At 42.7% G+C, this 25,107-nt stretch overlaps 1 protein-coding gene across 7 annotated transcripts in view; it reads right to left on the minus strand.

Annotated features, from left to right (window-relative positions):
* The window catches only part of ATRNL1 (attractin like 1), a 1,089,767-nt gene that overhangs the window by 771,572 nt on the left and 293,088 nt on the right, over positions 1-25,107 (minus strand). For 6 of the 7 annotated variants that reach the window (XM_061635905.1, XM_061635908.1, XM_061635909.1 and 3 more), the window contains exons 18-19: positions 15,913-16,131; positions 2,430-2,567 (exon numbers count right to left, since the gene is read on the minus strand). In XM_061635905.1, the coding sequence (XP_061491889.1) occupies positions 2,430-2,567; positions 15,913-16,131 (357 nt within the window). Of the gene's footprint in view, positions 1-2,429; positions 2,568-15,912; positions 16,132-25,107 lie in introns of those variants that run through there. The other variant, XM_061635914.1, reaches the window with a different exon arrangement.

The following is a 25,107-nucleotide window of genomic DNA, read 5'->3' on the forward strand; positions in this document are numbered from 1 at the left end:
CTTTCACTTGAATATTCTCCCAATGTATTTAGCTTTAGCTTATGAAATGTTCACATTCACATAGCCAGTGTTACCTTTTAAATTGCCAAAAGGCTACGAAAGTCTATTAACAAATTAACTTTGCGGGTGGAAAGAGACCTATAAATTAATAGATCGACATAACTGCCACATAGGAAATATGTCAGCTAAAATCCTGCATGTTTTCAGTGGCTTCAGGAAACTGGATCTAGTTTTGCATGGGTATTTTGAAGTTTCCATTACACATATATAAGGATGTATGTTGTCACACAGCGTCCTACACTGGCTAGATAAGATTGTTTTAAATGATATGAAAGGAAGTTTCATTGTAATCTAAAACTCAGCAAGGGAAGAAGGAACACTTCACATTTGGATCCAGTTACTGGGACATCCCACTGAAAAGTGTTCCAAAACATTATTCAAAACTCTGTAAGATGTTATCACACAAATCAAATAAAATATTTTTTCAGAATTTCAATGTATTTAAGTAAACTCCTATGACCAAAAAAACTAGCATTTTCCAAACAACTATTTTTTGCAGAGTAAGTTTCAACATTTGGCACAATTAAATAGCAGCAGCAGAATAGCTGTAGTATTCACACCAAAGGTTCACCAGGTCTAGTAGTGGCCACCTAGGTGCCTCTGGGAAGCATATGGTTTTAGCAATACCTGTAAGAGTGTCAGGAAGCTCAGGCAAAGTATCAGGCTCAAGTGCTCCCCCCCCCGCTTCTCCTCCCATGAAGCTAGGAGGAGGATTTCTGCCAAGTTTATTTTCACTTGCAAAAATGTTAGGTTAGCATTATCCAGGAGTTCTGGCTTATTACAAACAATGGATCAATGAATATTCACATGGTCAAACTCAGAAACAGCAATAATCATGGCTTCCAGTTCTGAATACAGCCAAGATTCAGAAGCCATGGTTTGTTTAGAAACTAGCCGTTGTTTCTTGTAATCTAGGATTTCAGGGCCAGTATCGAATGAACACATTATGTCAGTGCTAGGATTTATGTGTGTGCCCCCTAAATCTGTTCTGGGGGATCTCCAACCCTCTGGAGATTTGGGGAGATATGCAGAAAGATGAGAGGGGGAGGTAATCTTGCGCTGATGGAACATGTTACTTAGCACTACATTGGATATAACCTCTGGATCACACATAACATTAAGCTAAGATTCTTTGCAACTCAAAGTAAACTTGGCAGAAGTCCTCTTCTCAGACACAAAAGAAGAGAGGGGAGGAAGGAGCATGTGTGCTCAACATTTTGCTCAGGGTCACGGAGGCTCATCCACACTGTGCTAAACCATACTTTAGCACTTTGTGTGAATCACATGGCCTCTGAACAAGAGATTCCATTTAGCATGATGTCTAAAAATGACTAAGAAATGCTTTCATGCTTACTTATTCAATCAGCTTCTCTACACTATTTATTTATTTATTTATTTTAATTACATTTATATACCATCCCATAGCTAAAGCTCTCTGGGCGGTTTACAGCAATTAAAAACATTAAAAACAAATATAGAAATTTTAAAACACAAAAAAAATTAAACACAATTTAATTTTTTTTAAAACAATTTAAAAACACATGCTAAAATGCCTGGGAGGAGAGGAAAGTCTTTACACTAAAATCCAATAGCTCCCTCTGAAAGAATTCAGGGAACTGTAGCTTGCGGGTGGGGTGGTGGTACATCTATTCCATGCAATTCTGAAAGTGCTTACACAGCAATAACCCAAAGGTTCTTTGGAAGAGGTCATGACAGGTTAGAGGCTGCTCTGAATGATGCAGTGAGAGAAGTGGAGCCTCTGTCTCATCTAAGCAGAGGGTTTGCTTTTCACTTTGTACCAAGTTCTACAGTGCAGCCAAAATTCAGTACAAAACTGTATGTTTCATAATCATGGTGTACATGGAATTCATTAGTAAAGTAGCTAAGTTAATGCAATTATTTGTTTAAATACAGCTGTCTCACAAAACATCAGAATGGTGTACAGCAACATAAAAAAAGTTTCAAAAGCAGTTCAGAACCACCATTAAAATGACTGACTACTCAAGAAAATGTTAAACAACTGCATAGGCCTATAAGCAGAAAAAAATATTCAAGAGATACCTGAAAGTCAAAAGTGAGGATGCCTGTTAGAAGAGTGTTCCACAGCATGGGACTAGTAATACTAAATGCCTGACTTCTGGTTGAAGTCATTCGGGACTCAGTAACTCAGGAGACCTAACAGCGCCCCTCTGGATGATCTCAGTGATCAGACTGGGATATAAAGGCTCAGACAGTCCTTAAGGATTATAGATCATGATCAACATGTCGGATTAAATATTTAGTGATTTTTTAAAAAATATATCAAATTATGAAATATTTTCCTGATATCCCATTATGAAAATAGTGGAAACAGTTTTAAAGGCACTTACCTGTGCACTGCCCTCCATTTGTTGGATCTCCATAATACCCTGGCATACACGTTTCACATTGTTTTCCTGTAGTTAGGTTTTTGCACTGATCACAAACATTTCCATTAACACAAGTGCTATGTCCATTGCACTGGCAAGCTGCAATTAAAAAAAGAAGACATCAAAACTGGGTTTCAGCTCGCTGAGAGTGAAACAAAGGACAAAAGGATAGTTCCTCTTTAAAAATTTTAACAAACGATTGTGATTAGTACTTTACAATTAATGTAAGGTTAATTACCTATCTGAAAGTGGCTGGTTGCAGACTACAAAGCAAGTATCTCAGTTCGATCATTGCTTGCAATTCATTTATTGATGAACTTTGTTAACCCACTGGCTGAATACAGGCAGAAGGCAATTTTGCGTCCACCCCTAGGAAGAATGAAGCACAAGGCTCCAGGAGTGGGTCCAGTCTGATGTCAAAAAGCAGGGATGGATATAAGCTTGCCTATTTATAATGTTTCCAACCCCTCCTCTGTGAAGCGTTCCCTACAACAGAGTTAGCCAACTTCAAACAGCGTACTCTAAGACTGTCATGCTAGAGGGAAAAGCACAGTTTGGATGCTAGAACCTTCAAGAGAACAGGGACAAAATTACAACTATAGGATTTCCAAGTTCTTAGATGGAGCCAATTTTATTTTAAACTATGTTTGCAATGGTCTCAAGGGGGAAAAAAAAGCCTACATGACTTCCTTACATTGAAAGAGAGAATTCTGGTTTTCAAGGTACACTTTCGTTGTCTACCACCTGCCTGCTTATTATCTTGCTCAGGAGGCAACTTTTTAATCTAGTAATGGACCAGTCCAGTGAAGCAATACAAAATTCAGTCCTCCAAAATTCAGTAGACAAACTGTTTAAATATCAATGAGGCTGTCAAACAGAAAGCATCAGTAACCTCCAGCAGAAGATGAATCTCCTTGTAACTTGTATCAGAACTAATTATGAGCATAAGCTTCTGTCCCACCTGCCCAAGCCAGAAGCCTTTCTATACACCCCAGGCCAATCAGTCTTAACTACAAACAATATGCTATAAAATATAGAAGAGACTGCAGAAAAACCTTGTGGTCCACATAAAGACACTATTGGTACCAATTACAACCTCAATCACATTTTCATGATGCAAAGTGAACACATGGAGGCAGTAGGCACAGCCATTCTTCCTATCCATATTTATTCTACATTGTTGTAACATTTATAGATCTAGTATCTGAAGATTAAAATTACAGTATGTGCACCTTCCTCCCTTATTCAAATTTGTACTTATCCTTATGCTCCAGGGATGAGAAACCTACGCCCTCCAACAAGTTGTCACTGGATTCCAATTCAGCCCCAGCCATAACAGATGTGCATTGTATTCAGAAGAATTGAGAGATTAAGAGAGTTTCCTTGGAAGTATTTTGGGCTTGTCATTGCAAGCAGCATCTCTATGAGGTGGCATGAGTTGAAACAGGGACACCTGAAACACTTCATAGAATCTTGGCAATACAGACATAAAAAAATGCTGCAGACTAGGATCTACTGAAACCAAATGTAATGTCTCTACGTTTAACATAACACTAAAGTGGGATGATGGGGAAAGGAATTGCAAATGCCAGAGTGGAGAGAGGGTATGAAAGAAGATCTCTGTTGTAACTGACAGAACAAGCTTGTAATCTAACAGAATTATTTTACTCAGAACATGAATCCCTTCATTATTGTCACCTTAAAATCAAATTTAAAGGTGCCTAGCTCAAAAAGCCCTGAACCTATTTGTATGCAATGTTGTAGGTGTCTCATCAGGGGCACCTCTTTCATGGCTGTAATTTTCAGACCATTTGCCTTCAACACACTAGGGTAGATTAAGTGAGAGAAAACTACTGCATCTATCTATCTGAAATTTGGCAGGATTCCTGCAATTCTGCCCCAAAATAAACAGTTATATAACATTCCTTTATAGAGGTGTCCAGCACTAAAGCCCTTGTAATTTAGCAGTCTTTATCCACACCAGAGGGTCTACTATGCTTACAAATTTAATTAATTTCTGTCAAAAGGAAAAAAGTTATAGCTATTTGTTTTTATTTTCCACTAGTGAATGGAAGGAATGAAGTAGACTTACACCTCTATGCCGAATCAGCCAGCTTCCCAACTAGTATGAGCTGAACTAACAGGTCTTATGAAGGGACAAATTGGGGTCCAAACCAAATCTTGTGGGTGGTGGCACACTCCTACCAGCTAGCATGGCTAGCAGCAGTCAAGGATGATGGAACTTGTAGTCCACCAAAATGTGAAGGTCCACAGATTCTCCTTCCTTGATATATGTAGACAGACATACCAACAAATATCTGGATGTTCCATTCTTTCAATCTAAAATTCTTGTGGGGGACAAAATTTGGAAAAGGTTTGCCAACACTTATAGCTGCATCCCTGGATCTCTTCGTGATGCTTTTTTATTCTCCACCAAATGCCCCAAGAATGACCCGATGTCGGGCAATAAATGGTGACTGGTGATGATTAAGGAGGACTTTGGTACTGCCACTACTAGTCTTGCAGGTGCAGCAAAAATACATTTTTAAAAGAACAAAGAGAGGAAACTGCCACTGCTTGCTGCCACAATAAGCATTTCATTAAAATATTCAGAAAATTTCACTGCTCCGGAAATTCTTGCTATAGCCCCCCCTCCACATTGTCCACCTATGAATGTGGGGGTGAATTTGGAAGGCCACTTCATCTTAGCCACATATCTCCCAACATTCATCCATACTCCAGGGAAACCAGAATATAGAACTCATGTCTAGACTATTATATAAGTAGGCAGGATTATGCTGATAGAAAGTGGCTTGATTATTTGTTACTGGGTTCTCCATTAAAGCATTTCTAGTTTCCTTATTAACAAAGTTTCCAACTACTTATGTGTAGTCATTCACCTATATCGAAAAAAGTGAAATGCTGCACAGTAAACATAATCAGATCCTGGGTTCACTGTCTTTGTCAGACACTAGCATGACAAGAAATAGAACCTAAGGCATGACTATGCAAACTAGAGCAGCTTCAATTCCCAGAAATTACCATAGATTTCTATGGTACAAATTAATGGGATGCAATCAACAAGTTTATGGATAGCGAAAACTGAGCCTAGCCACCCTAAATGAATGCTGGATACACTAGCATCCAAACTGAAGAGAGGCAGCTTTTATCCTTCGTCAGTTGTTCCCATTGATTTCTATGGGATCAATGTAATGGGTACCAACTGACAGCAGTCTAAGTTGGAAATCTGTCTACCATCAAAATATTGGGATCATTGAGGACAAGGCAATTTTTTTAAAACCCTGCCTTGATGGTGTCACTGAATACTCTTTATTTTTCGATTCAGCTAATGGGGAAAAAAAAACACCAATACACTTATGTGTGCAACTGTGATGAAAACAGTTGCCCCCTGACCTTGACACTAGTTTCCACAGACAAGGACTTCTCTGCCCTACCAGAGTGTCTGTAATATACTAGTCACTGTTTTTTTCATTAGTCATATTATACTAGATACCAGCTATGTGTATCTTAAATGAGTGAACTGAAAAGGTTTCCTTCGCACACTTTAGTGCCTTCATTGTGGTTTGGTTTGGTTTTCACTATGTCACATTTCACCTATTGAACAGATTATGCTTCAATGCTTGCAGAGTAATCGAATATTAATAACAGATTAGTCTTGTTGGTTGTATATGAGCAGATGTTACATTCTTTTCTTCATGTAGCACTGCTAAATTGTTTTGATTCTGCAACAACTGTTTCTCTTTTATTGAATTATCTCTTGGAACACTGATTAAATGAAGACTGCAATGTAATTTAATAAACCTGATAATGGTCCCAAATTTGGGAACAGTTAACAGCACTTATTAGTTTTGATATCTACTTGGTCCATTACAAATCTCACAGTGCGAAATTAAACCACTTGGTCAACAATTCAGTAATGATCTTGAACAGTATTACCAAGACTGTGCTGAACATTCATGACCAAATATTTGGGGCAAATGAGGGGGGCTTTCATCAGGAGGCCCAAAATGTGCCACTGTGGGACAGATGCTGGACTACATGGGCCATTCCAGAAGTTTCTTCTTATGTTCTTAAAAAAGCAAACCTTCTTGCTCCCTACATCATGCCAAACAGCCAAGGATCATATGATGACATTGCAACACCATGCAGCCAATTAGGTTTGGCTACTTGTATTGTCTTCGGGATGACAATCTAATGTCAAGAATCGAATAGCTAGACACTGCATCAGTGCTTAGCTGCGGTATACAGTAATACCTCGCATTAACGTACTCAATGGGACCAGAGCGAGTACATAAACCGAAAATGTCCTTAAAGTGAAGCACTACCTTTTAAAACTTTTTTTACCTCTCCTTCACGCGGAGCCTCAAAGCCCTGCGCTAAAGCCTCTGCTGCTGCGCTGCCGCACCTCTCAGCTGATCGCGATCGGGCCTCCCAGCTGATTTGTGGTGGCACGATCGCATCTATTTCCACCCCCACACGCTAAAGCCTCTGCTGCTGCACTGCCGCGCCTCCCAGCTGATCGCAATCGTGCCTCCCAGCTGATTTGCGGTGGCGCAATCGTGTCTATTTCCACCCCCGCACGCTAAAGCCTCTGCTGCTGTGCTGCGTTTCTGGAGAAATACAGGCATATGGAGCATGTACGTTATAGCGAGGTGACATTAAGTGAAGCAATGTTAAGCGGGGTATGCCTGTATATGGTGTATCAATTATGCATTAGTTGAATAAGCTTAAGGATTCCAAATAAATCTGTTCCAAAGTTCAGCTATTTTTGCTCTCTGCCTTTCCCCTTCTTTCTTCTAGCTACCTGTTTCTTCCCTCTGGTTCTCTTTATTTTATCTTTGGAATGATAATCCAGGCAATCTCCATTGTTGGCCTTGCTAAATATTATAGATGTGGATATAAATTACAATCTGAAACTATTAATGTGCAATTTACCACTTGCTGCAAAGATTGTATGCACCAGGAAATGGAAACATCTAAATAGCCCTACCATATGTGAGTGGAAAAAAGGAAATTTTACTTACTGTGAATTTCTGTTTGATGTTGGTAGTGCAGGACATTCTATGTTAGGGATAACACTTCCCACTGGATTGACAGGCAGGGTCCAGAATCCTTTGCATCCTCTCCAGGGAGAGGAGTCGACCCGCCCTCCAGTCCAACGGGCAGAGCAAGAACAACTCCTCAATCCCACATCAACAAAGCCTAGAACTCTCCTGGGCACCAGAGTCAGGAAAACACACTCAGATAAAAACTATAGGAAAACCAACCTTAACATCAACATGTACATAATAAGACAGTAAAATGGGATAACAAAACCTAAACACTCTAACAAAGTAGAATGGACAATCAGTAAACAGCAGAGGAAGGTGAGGTAGGGAGAATGTCCTTCACTGCCAACATCAATCAGAAATTCACAGTACGTAAAATTTCCATTTTTCCTGTTGGCATTAGAGGACATTCTATGTTAGGGAAACAACAGTAGTTCCCTACTACCCAGGCACACTTCCTCTACCCCACAGCAACTGCTGAACAATACTCTGAATAATTATCCTTTCAAATGCTGCATCAACAGATGAAAGTCATCTATTCCATAATATTTAACAAAAGTATGTGGGGTAGTCCACACAACAGCCCTGCAATATCAAAGACCGTGACATTATCTTTGAAGCAGCTGAGGCCACAACCCCCTGACTAAGTGCACAACAAGACCACCTGTAGGTTTCTTGGGCTGAGAAATTGCTGAACACAACCACTGAGAAATGGAAGAAGAGGATACCTTCTTCCCCTTAGAAGGATGGAAAAAACCACAGACGAGGACTCTGAATGTCTGACCCAATAGAACCAAAGTGCACTATACACATCCAGAAAATGCCAATGCCTCTCTTGGGAACAGGAGGGATTTGGACAAGAGGAAGGAAGGATTACTTCCTATGACTGGTGTAACATTGAATTTACCTTGGGTAAAAAGGTTGGATCAGGGTGCAAGACCACCTCATCCTGATGTAACACAAGCAACTGTGGGTCAGTTGAAAGTACATCCAATTCCGAAACACGCCTAGCAGATGTAACGGCGACAAGAAGGCTGTCTGAAAGATGGGTCTGTTCAAGGGGCAACTGGCCACAGGTTCAAATGCAGCACCAGTCAAGCCAACAAGACCCAATCAAGGTTCCAAGTGGGAACTGAAGAATCACCTGAGAGGACCCCCCTTTGATGAACCTTTATAAAGAGAATGGAACAGAAGAGCTGGACCTCCTAAGCAAGAAAATATGCTATTCAGCGCTGTCGCCTCTTGCTTAATAGAACTAGCATTCAACCCTTTGTCTACATCAGCTTGCAAAAGAACAAGGAAATCAGACACCTCCTAGATAAACAATCCACTGTTTCTCTAGAACTTCATGTCAATAATGCCTTCCAAGAAATGCAATATCCCTTAAATGCGGAGGTCTGCCTGGAACAGCAAAATGTCCAGGACTTTCACTGAAAACCCCATCCGAGTTAGCCAGAGCCGCTCAGCCACCAGGCTGCCAGCTTAAAGAGCTTCAAGCTGGGATGTACATGGTCGCTGAACTAACAGATCCGGACACACTGCAGACACCACGGATCCCTCACTAAGTCAGGAACCCATATCCGATGAGGCCACTGAGGAGCCACCAGGATCACCTCTGCCCTGTTCTGGAAGATCCTCTGCAAAGTCTGTTGGAGCAAGCTGAATCAGAAGCCCCCACCTGATCAGGTACCATATGATTGCTACTGTCCAAGACAACTGCCAGTGGAACAGGAGGAATGTTTGGGTCCCCTATAGCATCTACCATAGTCTGAGAAACAGACAAAACCAGGGTTCCAATTTGAACCATAGGAGCCACCGCCCCATCCCCCAGGTCTCTTAGCAGAAGGCTCCTCAGAGGGAAAGGGAGATGAAGGAGGAGATCTCACAGAAGTATCCAATAAATAGGTTCTGTGAGACCTCTATCTCCTGTTGAATATGTTGGATGCTAATTCACAAGGGGAAAACAGACACTTTATTAGGATGCACAAATGTAAAGTGTGGAGCAGAAGGCGTGGCCCATAACGCTTACGCCCTTCTGGTGGACAAAATAGCTACCAGAAACAGCATCTTAAGAGACAGACAGCTACTGAACAAGTGGCCACCAATTTGAACAGAGGCCCCAACAGAATGGTGAGAACCCAATTCAAATTCCATGTTGGAAACTGATGCACAACCTGGAGAACAGAGCCAAAACGTCCATATAATGTTTGTTGATGAGATGAAAAGACAAGCGTGGACCACCCAAACTGGCTAGAACACTGTTTCAAACAACAGGCCACATTCCAATGGTTCTGCAGCCCAGACCCCTGTGCACCCCTCCTGGAGAACCACCCACCCGCCCATCCTAACCTCCAGAGCTGCCAGGTCACCTCCAGAACAGGAGCACCAAGAGAACAGGTGGAGTTGGGCTCCAAGTTGCAAAAGGCACCTCTTCAGGCAAGGTGGTGTTTAAAATCAGCAGATGGTATCTTGAACATCTAAAGCCAAGGATTTCAAACTCAAGCAAATTACATAGAGCTCTAGGCAGTCGACCCCAGGATGACTATCAGGATGAGAAGGGCACTCTAATTGAATGGGCCGGCAGCTGTGGTTAAGATCAGACTCTGCAGTTCCTCCTACTCACTCACTCCGCTAACTGGAGAGAAATCAACTTCTACGGTAGCTTTCCCTACACTGGGTTCGAAATGAATTCTCACCTTTACTGGAATGGGATCACAGAACAGAAGTAGAGACAGCTGAAAGGATTGGGGAGAGAAGCCGCCGCCACCACTAGGCCAAGTTGTGGCTCAACACATCCTGCTCTATAAGTAATGTCACCTGAGACAGCCAGGTCGTATTCTACAATCAGGCAAGAAAGAACATGCCTGATGGACACCAATAATATTAGTTAGCCGTACAGCAGAATGTTCTGGCATCAGCCGAAACTCCAGCTAGATGAAGTTTTCCAAATTTCTGTATGATGGCAGAACCTTGCCATGCCATGGAAACCTGCACAGCACCAAACATTATCATCTGTAAACTAGAAGGCCTGGAGTTCCTTTTCTCTTAATTAGACAGTACAGAAAGCAACATCTGCATGTCCATGATCCTATTAAAAATATCTTCAATACTTTCCAAATGGACTATCTGTTGAAGATAGGAAGAAAGAAAAAATATTTTATATTTAAAGCATACTCTCCATGTAATATATGAAAATGTAGGCAACAAAAATGAGATAATAGCTGAGGTTGTAGGTACCCTCAAGTGCAAGCCATGGCCAGGTTACACAAATTGTACAGTTAAGTTCCCCTGACGGAGCATGTTCCAGGAGCACCTGAAACCAATGAATACAAAAAGTGGCAACCATTTTCAGTCACTCAAGTGAAGCCTCTTGAAACTAGAAAAAAGACAAGTCCACCTTTTGGTTTCATCCACAAGGGTAATGCACCAACATCCTCTAGGGGAAGGTCTCCAACTCCTCATGGACTCATGAAGTAGAATATTTATTTCAAACTATAGCCAGTTGTAAAAGCCAACTGTCCCTGTGAAAGCTTTCCCATATATGGATTACAGGGCCTTCTCCTAGAGAATCAGCAAGAAAAAAACTCCAGAGGGATTCCTATTTATTTATTTATAAACTGTAGCCCTCTGGCGCCAACAGGTTTTTCTGCTATTGCCTTGGAAACACTCCCTGAGTCTGCAGGCCTTGGGGAATACAGCTAGCTCTTCAAAGAGAAACAATCTGATTCAGACATGACATATGCCCATCTGCAGTGAGGAAAATACACATATCACAGTCCCACACCTTGACCAAAACCCCTGACATACCAGGGCTGGAAGGAAAGGAAAATGAGAGACTTTGCCACCTGTAGTGAGTTCAGACTGTATTTATCACAAACTTTGATTGATTAGCACCCTTTGCTCCAGCAGACTGACTCTGGGTAAAGGGACCTGACATCAGCTGACAAGACAGGAACAAAGGTAAATTAGACCAACAGGAAACTGTTGAAAGCTAATACATTATCACCCCCAACCATCTCCCTAGCATCTCCCTAGCATGTTTCTTAGCCGGCTCTTCAACAACAGGAGAACTGTAGGAATAACCTTTAGGGGGAGGAAGGAGAGCCCACAGAGAGATTTGTGGTATCTTTCTTTCACATGCCCCCTGGAATGATGTCTTACTCACCACTCCTGCAATGCTTAGATGGGACTCGTGTCTGTGCCTAGAAATATGCGTGTGCCCTAGATTTGTTAGGGATGCCAGCCACGCTCAGGAAGCCCTGCAACTTCCCAAAGTCACCTTCTGGGGGGAAAGACACAGCCGTTGGTTGCAAAGAGTTAATACTAGCCCTCACACTTGAACACTGGAAGAGGGGGAAACATTCACCAAAAAATGCCCTCCTCCAGACACAAACATGCCGACAGGCAGAATTGCTGGCTGGAGAATCCATAACTAAGAAAGGTTCTCCTGCTAATAACACACACACAAAAAAAACAGGAATTCACAGAGGTGCACTCCTCTAAGATAGTAATGCCTCATCACCCTCTGGCAGCTGCTGACCCACTGAACTGGAATGTTAGCCGGCAGGCAGCACTATAAAGCCAGTATTCAGGGTGAAGGGGGAAAACAGACAAATCTGCTTGGAACCAGAGGTGGTGCAGTAGTCCCCTGTCCCCTAATAAGGCTACTGTGAATGGCGGTAACCCTGAACAAGTGGCTGTAACTGCTGAGAGTCCTCCCAATAGAAATGGCCGCAACCACTCATAGCAACATAGCGCTTCCACCTTTTTTATGGTGCGCTCCCTCAAAAGCCTTTAAGTCATGGGGTTAATACTAAGTTTGCTGAAACTGACTAGAGCTCTAATGAATGGAATGGCCAAAGCTGTTCAGGGAAACAGTGCTCCCACTTCAAAACTAACCCAAAAAGCAGAATGGGCAAACCCCAGTAGACTTGAAAAAAGTGTGGTCTCTGCCACTGAGGGAACAAAGGAAACTGCTCACAACAGTCAAAGGCTGGCCAAAGAAGCACTGGGCAACCCCCAGCAGCCACCACAGAGGCTGCAGGGTACTCACAATCAAGTCTCCTCATAGAAGGCAAAGGCTGGCCGAAGAAGCACAGGGTGGACCCCAGCAGCCGCCACAGATCCTGCAGGCTACTCACAACAGTCAAAGGCTGGCCAAAACAGCACAGGGTGAACCCCAGACCTCACAGGGCATTCACAATCAAGTCTCTGTTCCCAAGTTCCCAAGTTCCCAAGCCCACAGCACGGCCAAAATTGCAAAAAGCAAAAGAAGAAAAATACCAACAAAGGAAGGGAGAAATGAACCTCCCCCAAAATCCCTTCCCTGTGTGCAGCCATGCAAACACGGAAATGAGGCAAAAAATAACAAGGAAGGGGCAGAATAAAAACATTCACACCAACGGAAAAAAGGAGGGGAACAAACTCACAAGGCAAAGGAATTTAAGGAGATAACTCTGGATTATTTAGCAATCTAAAGGACCCCAACTGTAATCAACCGCAGGCAGGGTTAGACTGGGAGGCGGGATTCTTCCTCCTTCTCCTGGAGAGGACACAAAGGATTCTTGACCCTGCCTGTCAATCCAATGGGAGGCGTCATCCCTAGAATCTCCGCCACTGCCAACAGGCAAACTCAAATGTCTTGACATTGCTGCAATGGTTAGATTAACTAACTTAGTTCAGAGGAGAAGAGGAGAATACAATAATAATTTGTGCATTGATTGCTGGCTTCATTTCTTAAGTATTGCAATAATTTTCAACATAATATGAGACTGTCAATTTTTGTTTAATTGACATACATGCATGCCTATTTTTTTCTCTTTTTCTGTGTGTTTTTTCAATGGAATGAATTTTTAAAAAAGAAACTGACAGAAGAGTGTGTAGGTGAGTGTTAAGAGGAATGCAAGTTGAGTGGTTAATGTGCATAATAACTGACCACTGTGCACATTCACCAGGCCTCCCAGAGAATGTGCAAATAATCCTTCCATGAAGAGGGAATTGTGCACATTTCTCAGACAATATACATAATTTCCAATAGACCTTGGGAAATGTATATATAGCAACTGGGTTCTATACATTATTATTTATTATTTATTTATTATTTGATTTATATCCCACCCTTCCTCCCAGCAGGAGCTCAGGGTGGCAAACAAAAGCACTAAAAACACTTTAAAACATCATAAAAATGGGCATTAAAATACATTAAAACAAAACAACTGTAAAAACATTTTTTTAAAAAGCTTTGAAGACTTTTAAAAAAAAAAAGGTTTAAAAACATATAGTTGTTTTAAAAAAAGGTTTAATAGCATATTAAAAAGCAATTCCAACACAGAAGCAGCCTGGGATAAGGTCTCAATTTAAAAGGCTTGTTGAAAGAGGAAGGTCTTCAATAGGCGCAGAAAAGATAACAGAGATGGCGCCTGTCTAATATTTAAGGGTAGGGAGTTCCAAAGGGTAGGTGCTGCTACACGAAAGGTCCGTTTCCTATGTTGTGCAGAACAGACCTCCTGATAAGATGGTATCTGCAGGAGGCCCTCACCTGCAGAGTGCAGTGATCAACTGGGTATATAAGGGATAAGACAGTCTTTCAGGTATCCTGGTCCCAAGCTGTACAGGGCTTTGTACACCAAAACCAGAACCTTGAACTTGGCCCGGAAGCAAATAGGCAGCCAGTGCAATTCTTTCAGCAGCGGGGTAACATGTTGGCGATACCCTGCCCCAGTGAGCAGTCTCACAACCTCATTTTGCACCAGCTGCAGCTTCCGGACCAACCTCAAGGGCAGCCCCACATAGAGGGCATTACAGTAACTCAACCTGGAGGTTACCAGTGCATGGACAACAGTGGTCAGGCTATCCTGGTCCAGAAACGGCCACAGCTGTCTTACCAGCTGAAGCTGGTAAAAGGCACTCCTAGCCACGGAGATCACCTGGGCCTCTAGCGACAAAGATGGATCCAGGAGCACCCCCAGACTACAGACCTGCACTTTCAGAGGGAGTATGACCCCATCCAAAGCAGGCAACTGACCAATTATCCAAACTCAGGAACCACCAACCCACAGTGCTTCTGTCTTGCTAGGATTCAGATTCAGTTTACTGGCCCTCATCCAGCCCACCACTGAGTCCAGACAGCAGTCCAGGGCTTGCACAGCCTCTCCCGATTCAGATGTTACAGAGAAAAAAAAGCTGAGTATCATCAGCGTACTGCTGACACCTCGCCCCAAAGCTCCTGATGACCACTCCCAAGGGCTTCATATATATGTTAAACAGCATGGGGGACAAGATTGTACCTTGTGGCACCCAACAGCACAACGGCCAGGGGGCTGAAAGACAGTCACCCAATGCTATTCTCTGAAAATGACCCTGGAGATAGGATCAGAACCACTGTAAAAGAGTGCCTCCAATACCCATCTCACCAAGTCAGCCCAGAAGGATACCATGGTCAATGGTATCAAAAGCCGCTGAGAGATCAAGTAAGAGTAACAGGGTTGCAGTCCCCTTGTCCTTTTCCCGATAAAGGTCATCCATCAGGGTGACCAAGGTCAATTCAGTCCCATAACCAGGCCTGAACCCAGACTGGAATGGGTCAAGATAATCTGTTTCATCAAGAGTACTTGCAATTGCTGCGCCACAACCCTCTCAATTACCTTCCCTAAAAAGGGGGTATTTGCAACCGGTCGGTAATTATTGCAGAACAATGGTCAAGGGTGGTCTTTTTCAGGAGTGGTCGGATCACCACCTCTTTCAGGATGGCTGGAACCACTCCCTTCCGCAATGAAGCATTGACCACACCCTTGATCCACTCGGTCAAACCCCCTTGGCAAGCTTTCATAAGCCAAGAAGGGCAAAGGTCACAAGCACCTTGTCTACGTCACCAGGCCACATCAACTGAAACCGTTCCCAAGAAGTTGCAGCAGACGTTGCACTGGACAACTCATTGGGGACTACAGTAGATGTGGATGGGGCATAGCAGAGGCTGGACAGCTATCTGCGGGAGATGCTGTAGCTGTGGATTTCCTGCTGTGAGCAGGGGGTTGGACTCAATGGCCTACAAGGCCCCTTCCAACTCTATGATTCTATGATTCTATGACTGCTACGGAGGCAAGCAACTTTACCCTCAACTTTACATTCTCCATCCATATGCATAATCCCCTTGGGAAATGTGCAAAGAGAATAACAAGGCAGCAAAGGAATGGCTAAGATTTGTTTTAAAAAAAATTAGCAGAACATTTAAAAATTAAAAGAAGATTTGAAAATAACAAAGTGATCAACAAAATCATGATTCATAAAGCTATCCCATTCTTGGAAGCAAGTCATAAACAGTTCAATAATTGTATTGTATTTAGGTAATAATAATAATAATAATTAGGAGGTCCTACCTGGGCACTGGATAAAAAACCAATCGTAATTTTTCTCTTTGGGACAAAGATTGTTGTCAAGAACCAGCTCAGTAGAATGTAGCCCACTCAACTTCATTGGCCCCCTTGAAGACCCTTCCACACAATGGCCTTTCCCTGTGTTGCTAGGATCATTGCACCATCCACATCCTGGATGTTCCAGGCACTGTCCGCAAGTCCTCAATCCAGAGCAGTTTTGAGCTGTAAAACACAGATTATAACCAGCATTCTTTAAAAGCAGAGTATCTGTGAGAGGTCTCCAGTACAGCTAGTGATATGAAAACATACTACCATACTCCTACATTGTGTTCATGTAAATTATTCTGAAGAAAAACGTAAAATAAATTACTATTGCTACAAAGACAATAAAATATTCAGGCTATAACTTCACAAGTAATAGTTGCTTTATATGCAATAAAAACCAGCAGATCCAAATTAAATATCACTAAAAACCTGGGACTATACCGTGGTGCCTAAGATGCAAACCTACAGTCCCTGGGAGGGTGACTTGGGAGTCATAGGAAAATGTGGACCTGCCCCTCTACTACCTGCAGAGAGGGAAGTCTGCTGCTAGAGGTCCTCCCTGGACACTGGTGCAGCTTTCCACCACTATGGCTGCCCTACAGCAGTGGTCCACCTTCAAAAGCAGGATTGTTGAACATCAGAGTGTGTCAGGGTGCCCAAAGATCTACAGGATCCTAGGCTCCCTTGTTTCTCCAACACATCCCCCCCAAACACAGCCAGAAGCTATGCAAATCCTAGAACTCGTGAAGTTTCTCCCCTTCCATTGGGGTTTCCAAGAGTTTTTTTTTTTTACCTCCTTCTGAAGAATGTGACACATCACTTCAGTTATCAGAGTTTGGCTTATTATATCTTTTCCCTAGTAGTTTGAGAGTGGTTCCCTTTTTAGAACCAAATGGTCAGATATTTCAGATATAAAGCAATGTGTTTTTACGAGACCATGTTGTGGCCTCTGGGATATTGTTAGAATCTTGAGCTCTCATTTTGCAAAACAATGCTAGAAACCACAACAGTGGGTTCAAAAGGTTTTGCTATCCAGAGTTTCTACAATAAAAGTAAGGCTGTTTACCTGTCAGTTCCCTTGCTTTTCAGGCTGCAATTCTAAACTTAATGGGATTTAATTCTAAGTAAACATACATAGGTTTGCATTTTAAACATCGTTTTGAAGCTCCTTTAGCACAATTCTAAACTTTTTACTCACAAGTCTCATTGCATTCATAGAATTAGTCTTAGTCACATTAGTTTTATTATTCAATAAAAATATTTGCATCCCACTATTCATTAAATATATCTAATTGGTTTATATCATATCTATCTATACAATAAAACCATGTGAACATTTAAAACCTTCTCAATTACCTACATAAGCCTGGCAGCATAGAAAAGTTTTCACCAGGTGTTTAAAGGTCAAACAGAAGGTGCCTGCTGAATCTCTATTGGCAGAGCGTTCCACAGGACTTGGTTCAATTTCTTGTTACTGTCAAATGAGCCTCACCTAGTCAGGGGATAACCAATTATGCTCTTGCAAATAATCTCAGTGATCAAGCTGAGATATAAGGGTTCAGGCAGTCCCTAAGGTACCCTGGCCCTGAATTGTTCAGAGCATGTAAATTAATACAAGTATCTTGAACCTGGCTTGGTAGTAGATTGGCAGCTAGTGCAGATGTTTTAACAATGGTCAACCATATGACCCCATTGGCAGTCTAGCTGCTGCGTTCTGCACCAACTGGAGTTTCTGAACCAGGCAGCTGCACATACAGCTCATGTTATATTGTTTTCACTTATTCCCCTTATCTGGCTAGTTTTCTTCCCAGAGTAAATCCTGAATTCTACATATCATTCAGTTAAATCTTTTTATTATTTGTCTTTATAATAAAGGCAACATGTCCAAATTCTTATAATTCATTACATGAAACATTTTGGATAGCTTCACACTTATGTGAACTATCTCTATGTTTTGTACTTGTGTTTCAAATTATAACCAATATTTCAACTCGTACACCTATTATTTAAACCCCAAACAGTCTTCTGTTATACAAGTATGGATAACAGCTCCCTCTTTCTCCTGTAAGGATAGCCTCCAGCAAGCTCTACTGTCTCTAGCAAGGGTTCCTGACAAACAGAAAACCAACAATAACATAACCACATTCAAATTTAATTAGTCTTATCTAGAAAAAGAATATGCTCCTGATGAGCAGGTTACCAGCTAAAATGGTATGCCACAACATAATCAGGGTGTGAGGTAATAGTGCATTGTGTATAGCCTAAATGTCTTTGTATGGGCTTCTCTGATCTGCACAATGGACAGTAGCTCTGAGACTTACTTGTTAATTTAGATAATTTATATCTCACATCATCATCATCATCATCATTAGGGACTGCAGCCAAGTTCTCCTTTCTAAGGGGTTGAGGAGTTGCAAGGAAACAACCTTCTCCCATTCCAGTTTTATATTTTCAAATAAGCAAACATTTCCAGGTAGGATGGGGTTTAAGTCCTGCTAACTAGGTCTGGGCTGGCCTAAGATATAGCTGAAGTGGGTCCCTAGAGAACAGAACTAGTGCTGAATATTCTTGATTGAGATGGGCATGCTGAAAACCAGCCTGTTTAAGATTTTTGTTGATTTTTGTTGTGTGCATTAACACACATGGTGGATCATCCTTCACTGCAGGACACTGGAAATAATTATTCTCAGGTCCTTACAAGTCTGGACCTTACTTTTTATTTTTATTTTTCTACTATATATAGCTAAGGGTAAGGGCAAGACCACAGATAAAGTGCAATGATCAAATTCAGAATCCACTGAGTTGGGGCCCTTCAAATTTAATCTAGCTGAGGGAAATATTTTCTTTATGAGAACTACTCGTGAAATTTGAATATCTGACCATTAGACGAATTATGGAGCACATATTCAGAAAGATCATTACATTACACAGTCTTTTTTAATTATTTGTTTAAAGTCTCTCTTGTTTCTGCCTTCTTTCTTGCCATTGACAATCAAATATGTTATCACCTAGAAATATTTACTCTTATGATATACACCTCTGCCTCACAGCATGTTTTCCCTCACAAGCAAGGTTACCATATGCCTAGACGTCAGAATGCCTGCAAGAAACTCTGTCACTCCTCCACCCCTCCTTTTTTTTGCACTCAGCTGCTCATTAAGGATGGGTGCAAGGTACAGAGTGAGCACACTATCATTCACTGGCCAGATATTGAAGCTAGACTGATTTTTTAAAAAACTTGACCAAGTTTGGGTAATAGCTGTTTCTGAGCACCAGGGACTAAATAAAAAGATAGGATTTTCTAGCAATATTTATATTCCATTTTTATTCAAAATTGGTATTTAACCAATAGGAGCATACTTGTCCAGAGTCTCAGAGGGTATTAGATACTTTACTTTTGGGGGGAGCCAGGTTCCAGCAGGGTCCTATGTTTTCAGCATCCTATGAGCCAGTCAGCATGAAAGGGGAATGTGTTAGCCACTGACAAGTCTTCTAACTTGCTTCCTTGTCCTTTCCTGCTGATTGGAGCCAATCAGAGTGAAAGGAGGTGACTCAGCCACTACAAAGACTAGCCAAGCCTTTTGGCACTCATTTAGCATCCCACATTAATAATAACTGCTTTCTGCACACTTACCAAAAAGCAAAATATATATAGAATACAGATTTTGCCAAAAGCATTCCACCAACGGGGCAAAAATAAACTATATCTTAAGGGGATATATGTTCTCAGAACAAACGGACATGTAAAAAAAATCAGTCATAAGTACAATGAGGAGTATGAATTAAGACTGGCTGGCAATAGAGAGAAACAAAGCCCCAAAAGAATCAAAGTGCCATTAAAGTTTTTATACTGCAAGTAACATGCAGCACTCTAAGGGCCAATTAGGATGCTTATTTTTGGTATTCAATTCTAAAGGATATGAGGAAGGAAGAGAAGGAAGGAGCCTTACATACACTTTTGGCATCATTTGAAGGGTTCACAGAGATCTGATCACATATATCCTGCCGACAATGAAAAGAATATCTGCGTATCTGTGGGAATCCATCCCCCCCATACCACAGCTTCATATGAAACCCTCACCTTTTACTGTACTCTGAAACATATGATCACTAAGTGACTAATATTCACCTTTTGCAACATCCTATTTTTCTTCCTTATAAATGGATAGATTAAAAATGGAAATAATTTTAACAATCAGAGGAAGTCTATCCTTCCATATCCAACATGAGTCCTAAGACAGAGAATCTCCAAACCTGCTATCAGTTGGTACATGTATGAATTTCAGTGTTAGGCATCACGCTTCCATGTTAACAACTTGCTATGTATCTGTATTATTCTCATTTTTCAGTTAAGAGTAATTATTATTGACCCTTTTAATGATGCAAAGTAATTTTCAAAAATGAATCAAATGCACAGTATTTTGTTGGGTCCTTTAAAGTACCAAATAATTGATACAACGTTGTGGAAGATAACAGGTTCTCAAAATAGCATTGTTTATGCTATAAGGCAACAGTAGCAAGAAAGCTGTCTCAGACAGCATTCGCCTCCCAAACAGTCACCTTTAAAGTGTACATTCTACATGAATTAATATTGTATATGATCCTTCCACTTATCTGGCTTCAACACTGGCATGGATGAAGGGTTATAAATATAATTAAAATGAAAAGGAGTTAAAGCATATTAACATTAGTCCCTTCCCATGGTCAAATCATCTTCTGCTGAAATTTAGGCTTTCAGCAGCTTTTCCCTTCCAGAAAGCTGGGGAACCTATTAGGATGGCCTGACCTCAAAGGATGATGAATCCACATGGTTTCCAGATACTTCTGGGGGATTTTCCAGCTGATACAACTTGCACTCCTGTTGAAGCTCTGGCTCAGCTCTGGAATAAACAGATGGCTTGGGCCACTGACACAATTGCCCCTGAGTGCCCTCTCCTGCTTGACAGAGCCCAGCTGGTTCCTTGATATGCACCAATGAAACAAGTTGGGAGACGGCTTGAACACAAATGGAGAAAAACTTCGGCCAAATGCAATCAAACACTGGTGAGTGCTCATTATAGAGTCTACTCAGTGGTACTGAAAGTGGCAAAGACATACTTCGCTGCCTCCTTTGCATCTCACTGTGCCATTCAGCAGATCTGTTCCAAGTAGTATGGGGCCTTTCACAGTCTGGTCTCAAGGAGATGGCAGAACTGATAGCAGCTCACTGTGACTTGTTTCCAGTGATTTTGAGGATAAAATAGCTTGCAACTGCCAGGACCTTGACTCCACCACTACAGCAGATGAATATCAAGAGGTGTTCAGAGCACTCTCTATTCCTGTTGTGTCAGATGAGTGAGGCTCAAGAAAATAGACAAGGTGCTCAGTTCAGTTCAGTGAACCACTTATGTTCTTGCCCCTCATGGCTGATAAAAACTAGCAAGGAAGAGATATCCAGCTGTGCAAAGGAGGTAATTAATACCTCCTTGTGAGAGAGGTGGTCCCAACCTGCCTACATGAGGTGGTAGTAAGACCATTCCTTAAGAAATCCTCCCTGGATTTGGAAAACATCAGCAGTTTCCTAATGCCCTCTTTTTGGACAAGGTTCCCGAGCACATTTCTGCAGGCCAGATCCAGGCCCTCTAGATCCCTTTCAACAGGGTTTTAGGCCCAGTTTTGGTACAGAAACTGCCTTGGTCCCCCTGTATGAAGACCTTTGTCAGAAGAAAGACATGGAGAGTGTGTCACTGTTAATTTTACTTGATCTCTATTGTGGCCTCTAATAGATGCAGTACGCACCTACCTACCACTATATTTATTTTCCATTTTCCCAATTTTGTATTATCTGCAAATTTGATAATCATTCCCTTCACCTCCTCATCCAAGTCATTAATATAAATGTTGAAGAGCACTGGGCTCAGGACTGAACCCTATAATACCCTGCTCATTACCTCCCTCCAGTTTGAGAAGGAACCACTGATAAGCAGTATTTGAGTACAATTCTGTAGCCAACTGTGGATCCACCTGATAGTTGTTTTATTTATTTATTTATTATTTATTTTTAAAACTTATATACCGCCCGACTAGCAATAGCTCTCTGGGCGGTGAACATAGATACAATAAAATACAATATAATACAAAAACATCAGTCTAAAATCAAATTTCACAATCTAAAAACAGCAAAGGCTAAAATCAAATTACAAACATTACAATCATTAACAAAAAATTAAAATGCCTCGGAGTAGAGAAAGGTTTTAACCTGGTGCCGAAAGGATGATAGTGTCGGCACCAGGCGAACCTCCTCGGGGAGACTATTCCATAGTTTGGGGGCCACCACTGAGAAGGCCCTTGATCTTGTCACTGCCCTCCGGGCCTCCCTATGAGTCGGGACCCGGAGGAGGGCCTTCGCAGCAGACCGTAGTGTACGAGCCGGTTCATAGCGGGAGAGGCGTTCCGACAGATATTGAGGTCCCGCGCCGTATAAGGCTTTATAGGTTAATACCAACACTTTGAATTTGGCCCAGAAGTGTATTGGAAGCCAGTGCAAGCGGGCCAAAACAGGTGTTATATGGTCAGACCGCTTCGTTCTTGTTAGCAGTCTGGCCGCCGCATTTTGCACCAGCTGTAGCTTCCGAACCGTCTTCAGAGGTAGCCCTACGTAGAGCGCATTACAGTAATCCAAACGTGAGGTTACCAGAGCATGTACTACTGATGTAAGATCCTCCTTACTCAGGTAGGGACGTAGCTGGGCTACCAATTGAAGTTGGTAGAACGCATTCCGTGCCACCGAGGCTACATGAGCCTCAAGTGACAGGGAAGAGTCTAGAACGACTCCCAGACTACGAACCTGTTCCTTTAGGGGGAGTGTAACCCCATCCAGGACAGGATATGTATCCACCATCTGATTGGAAAGACCATCCACCAACAGCATCTCAGTCTTATCAGGATTGAGTCTCAGTTTGTTAGTTCTCATCCAGTCCATTGTCACGTCCAGGCAACGGTTCAGCACATTGACCGCCTCACCTGAGGAAGATGAAAAGGAGAAGTAGAGCTGCGTGTCATCAGCGTACTGGTGACAACGCACTCCAAAACTCCTGATGACCGCACCCAACGGCTTCATATAGATGTTAAAAAGCATGGGAGACAAAACCGAACCCTGCGGGACCCCACATTGGAGTACCCACGGTGTCGAGCAATGTTCCCCAAGCACTATCCTCTGGAGACGGCCTGCCAAGTAGGAGCAGAACCACTGCCACGCAGTGCCTCCAACTCCCAACTCCGCAAGCCTCTCCAGAAGGATACCATGGTCGATGGTATCAAAAGGCGCTGAGAGATCAAGGAGAATCAACAGAGTTACACTCCCTCTGTCTCTCTCCTGACATAGATCATCAAACAGGGCGACCAAGGCCGTCTCAGTGCCGAAACCGGGCCTGAAACCCGATTGAAATGGATCTAGATAATCGGTTTCATCCAATAGCGCCTGGAGCTGGTCAGCAACCACTCGTTCCAAGATCTTGCCGAGATATGGAACATTTGCCACTGGTCTGTAGCTGCTGAAATCCTCTGGGTCCAGGGAAGGCTTTTTCAGGAGTGGTCCGGCGGCGGCGGCGGCGGCTCTCCTTCCCTTGGGCGATGGTCTCTTCTTCCTGCAGGCACTGGGTCTCCCAGGCCACCTCAGCCAGCCGGCTTATGTATCCCTCTAGAGAGGGACAGGTGGTAAGAATCAGTCCTGGCTGGCTGGGTACCTGGGGCCTGGTCCTGCCAGGCAGAAGTCCCTCAGGGAAGGGTGGTGGAGGTGGTGGTCCCACAGCAGCACAGCAGCAGCAGCAGCACAGCAGCAGCAGCCTCTCCTTCCCTTGGGCGATGGTCTCTTCCTCCTGCAGGCACTGTTCCATCTAGTCCACATTGAGCTAGCTTGCTAATCAAAATATCTAGGACACTTAGTCAAAAGCTTTGCTGAAGTTGAGATGAGACTTTTGGTCTTACAGTGAAAACAGTCTTTTCTGTGCATGTCAACGATGCTATCAGGTGGATAAGTAGCTCCACCTAGCAGTTGAAGGCCAAAGAGCACTGTTGATTTTTGCAGGAACTTCCTGTTCTGTGTAGCTCCCGGCTCAGTTAATGATGACAAGCTAACTAGTATTGAGAGCATTTACAGGAAGTACGACATGGAAAGTCAAGCAACAGCACTCATACACTCTCTACAAGAGGCCTACCAGGTACCTATGACTGCAGCCCAGCTCTCCTAGGGAGTGGCCCTGATACCATCTTTGACATGCACAGAGAAGACAGTTTTCACGGTAAGACCAAAAGTCTCTTCTCCTGTGCATGGAAAGATGACATCAGGTGGGACATATCAAAGCTGACCCATGTAGGGTGGGAATATTGCTGAGCTGAATTCATTGACAGTCGTAGAGGACATGCTGTAGCACTCTCCTGTATTGAAAATGGTCGTTCCCCATCACGAACCTGAGAAAGCATCTGGGGGGGAAGATGGGGATGTGTAGGTAGGCTTCCTTCAAGTCAATTGAGGAGAGGAAGTCCCCTTTTCTCAGTGCCTCCTGGATTGAAAGCAAGGTTTCCACGTGGAACTTGCGGTATTGAATATATTTGTTCAGGTTCTTGAGGTCGAGTACAGCCCTGAACGAACCATCTTTTTTCGTGACAGCAAAGAAAATTGAGTAATCGCCCAAAAATCTCTCCCCTGCTGGGACTGGCTCTATCGCTGACATTTGGAGCAGATGGGAAATCGCTTGGAGGGTTCTTGCCCTTTTGTCTTGAGTCTGCAAGAGAGGGGATGGGACAAAACTTGCGGGAGGGAAGGATGTAAATTCCAGCTTCAGGCCGTTTCTGAGGGTGTGTAAAACCCATTGGTCCGATGACATGTCCCTCCATTGCTGAGCAAAGCGTTGGAGGCATCCTCCCACCGTCAGGGTACTGGTGTCAGAATTGATGTTTGTTGCCTGTTGCCTGGGTTCCAAACCCGGGTTTATTGGTAATGTACGGTTGGCCCTTTGCCTACGGACATTGCTTGTACCAGAAGGGGCAATTGGTGCGGGTGTGTCTAGCTTGTCCTAATGTCCTAGAATTCTGAAAGGACTGTGGCTGTGAATATGGGTGAAAGGCTCTTTGAAATACCCTTCTGTCCTCTCTTTTCCTAGAGAAGTGCATAGA

The sequence above is a fragment of the Rhineura floridana genome, chromosome 7, assembly GCF_030035675.1.
Source record: "Rhineura floridana isolate rRhiFlo1 chromosome 7, rRhiFlo1.hap2, whole genome shotgun sequence".
Taxonomy (NCBI): domain Eukaryota; kingdom Metazoa; phylum Chordata; class Lepidosauria; order Squamata; family Rhineuridae; genus Rhineura; species Rhineura floridana.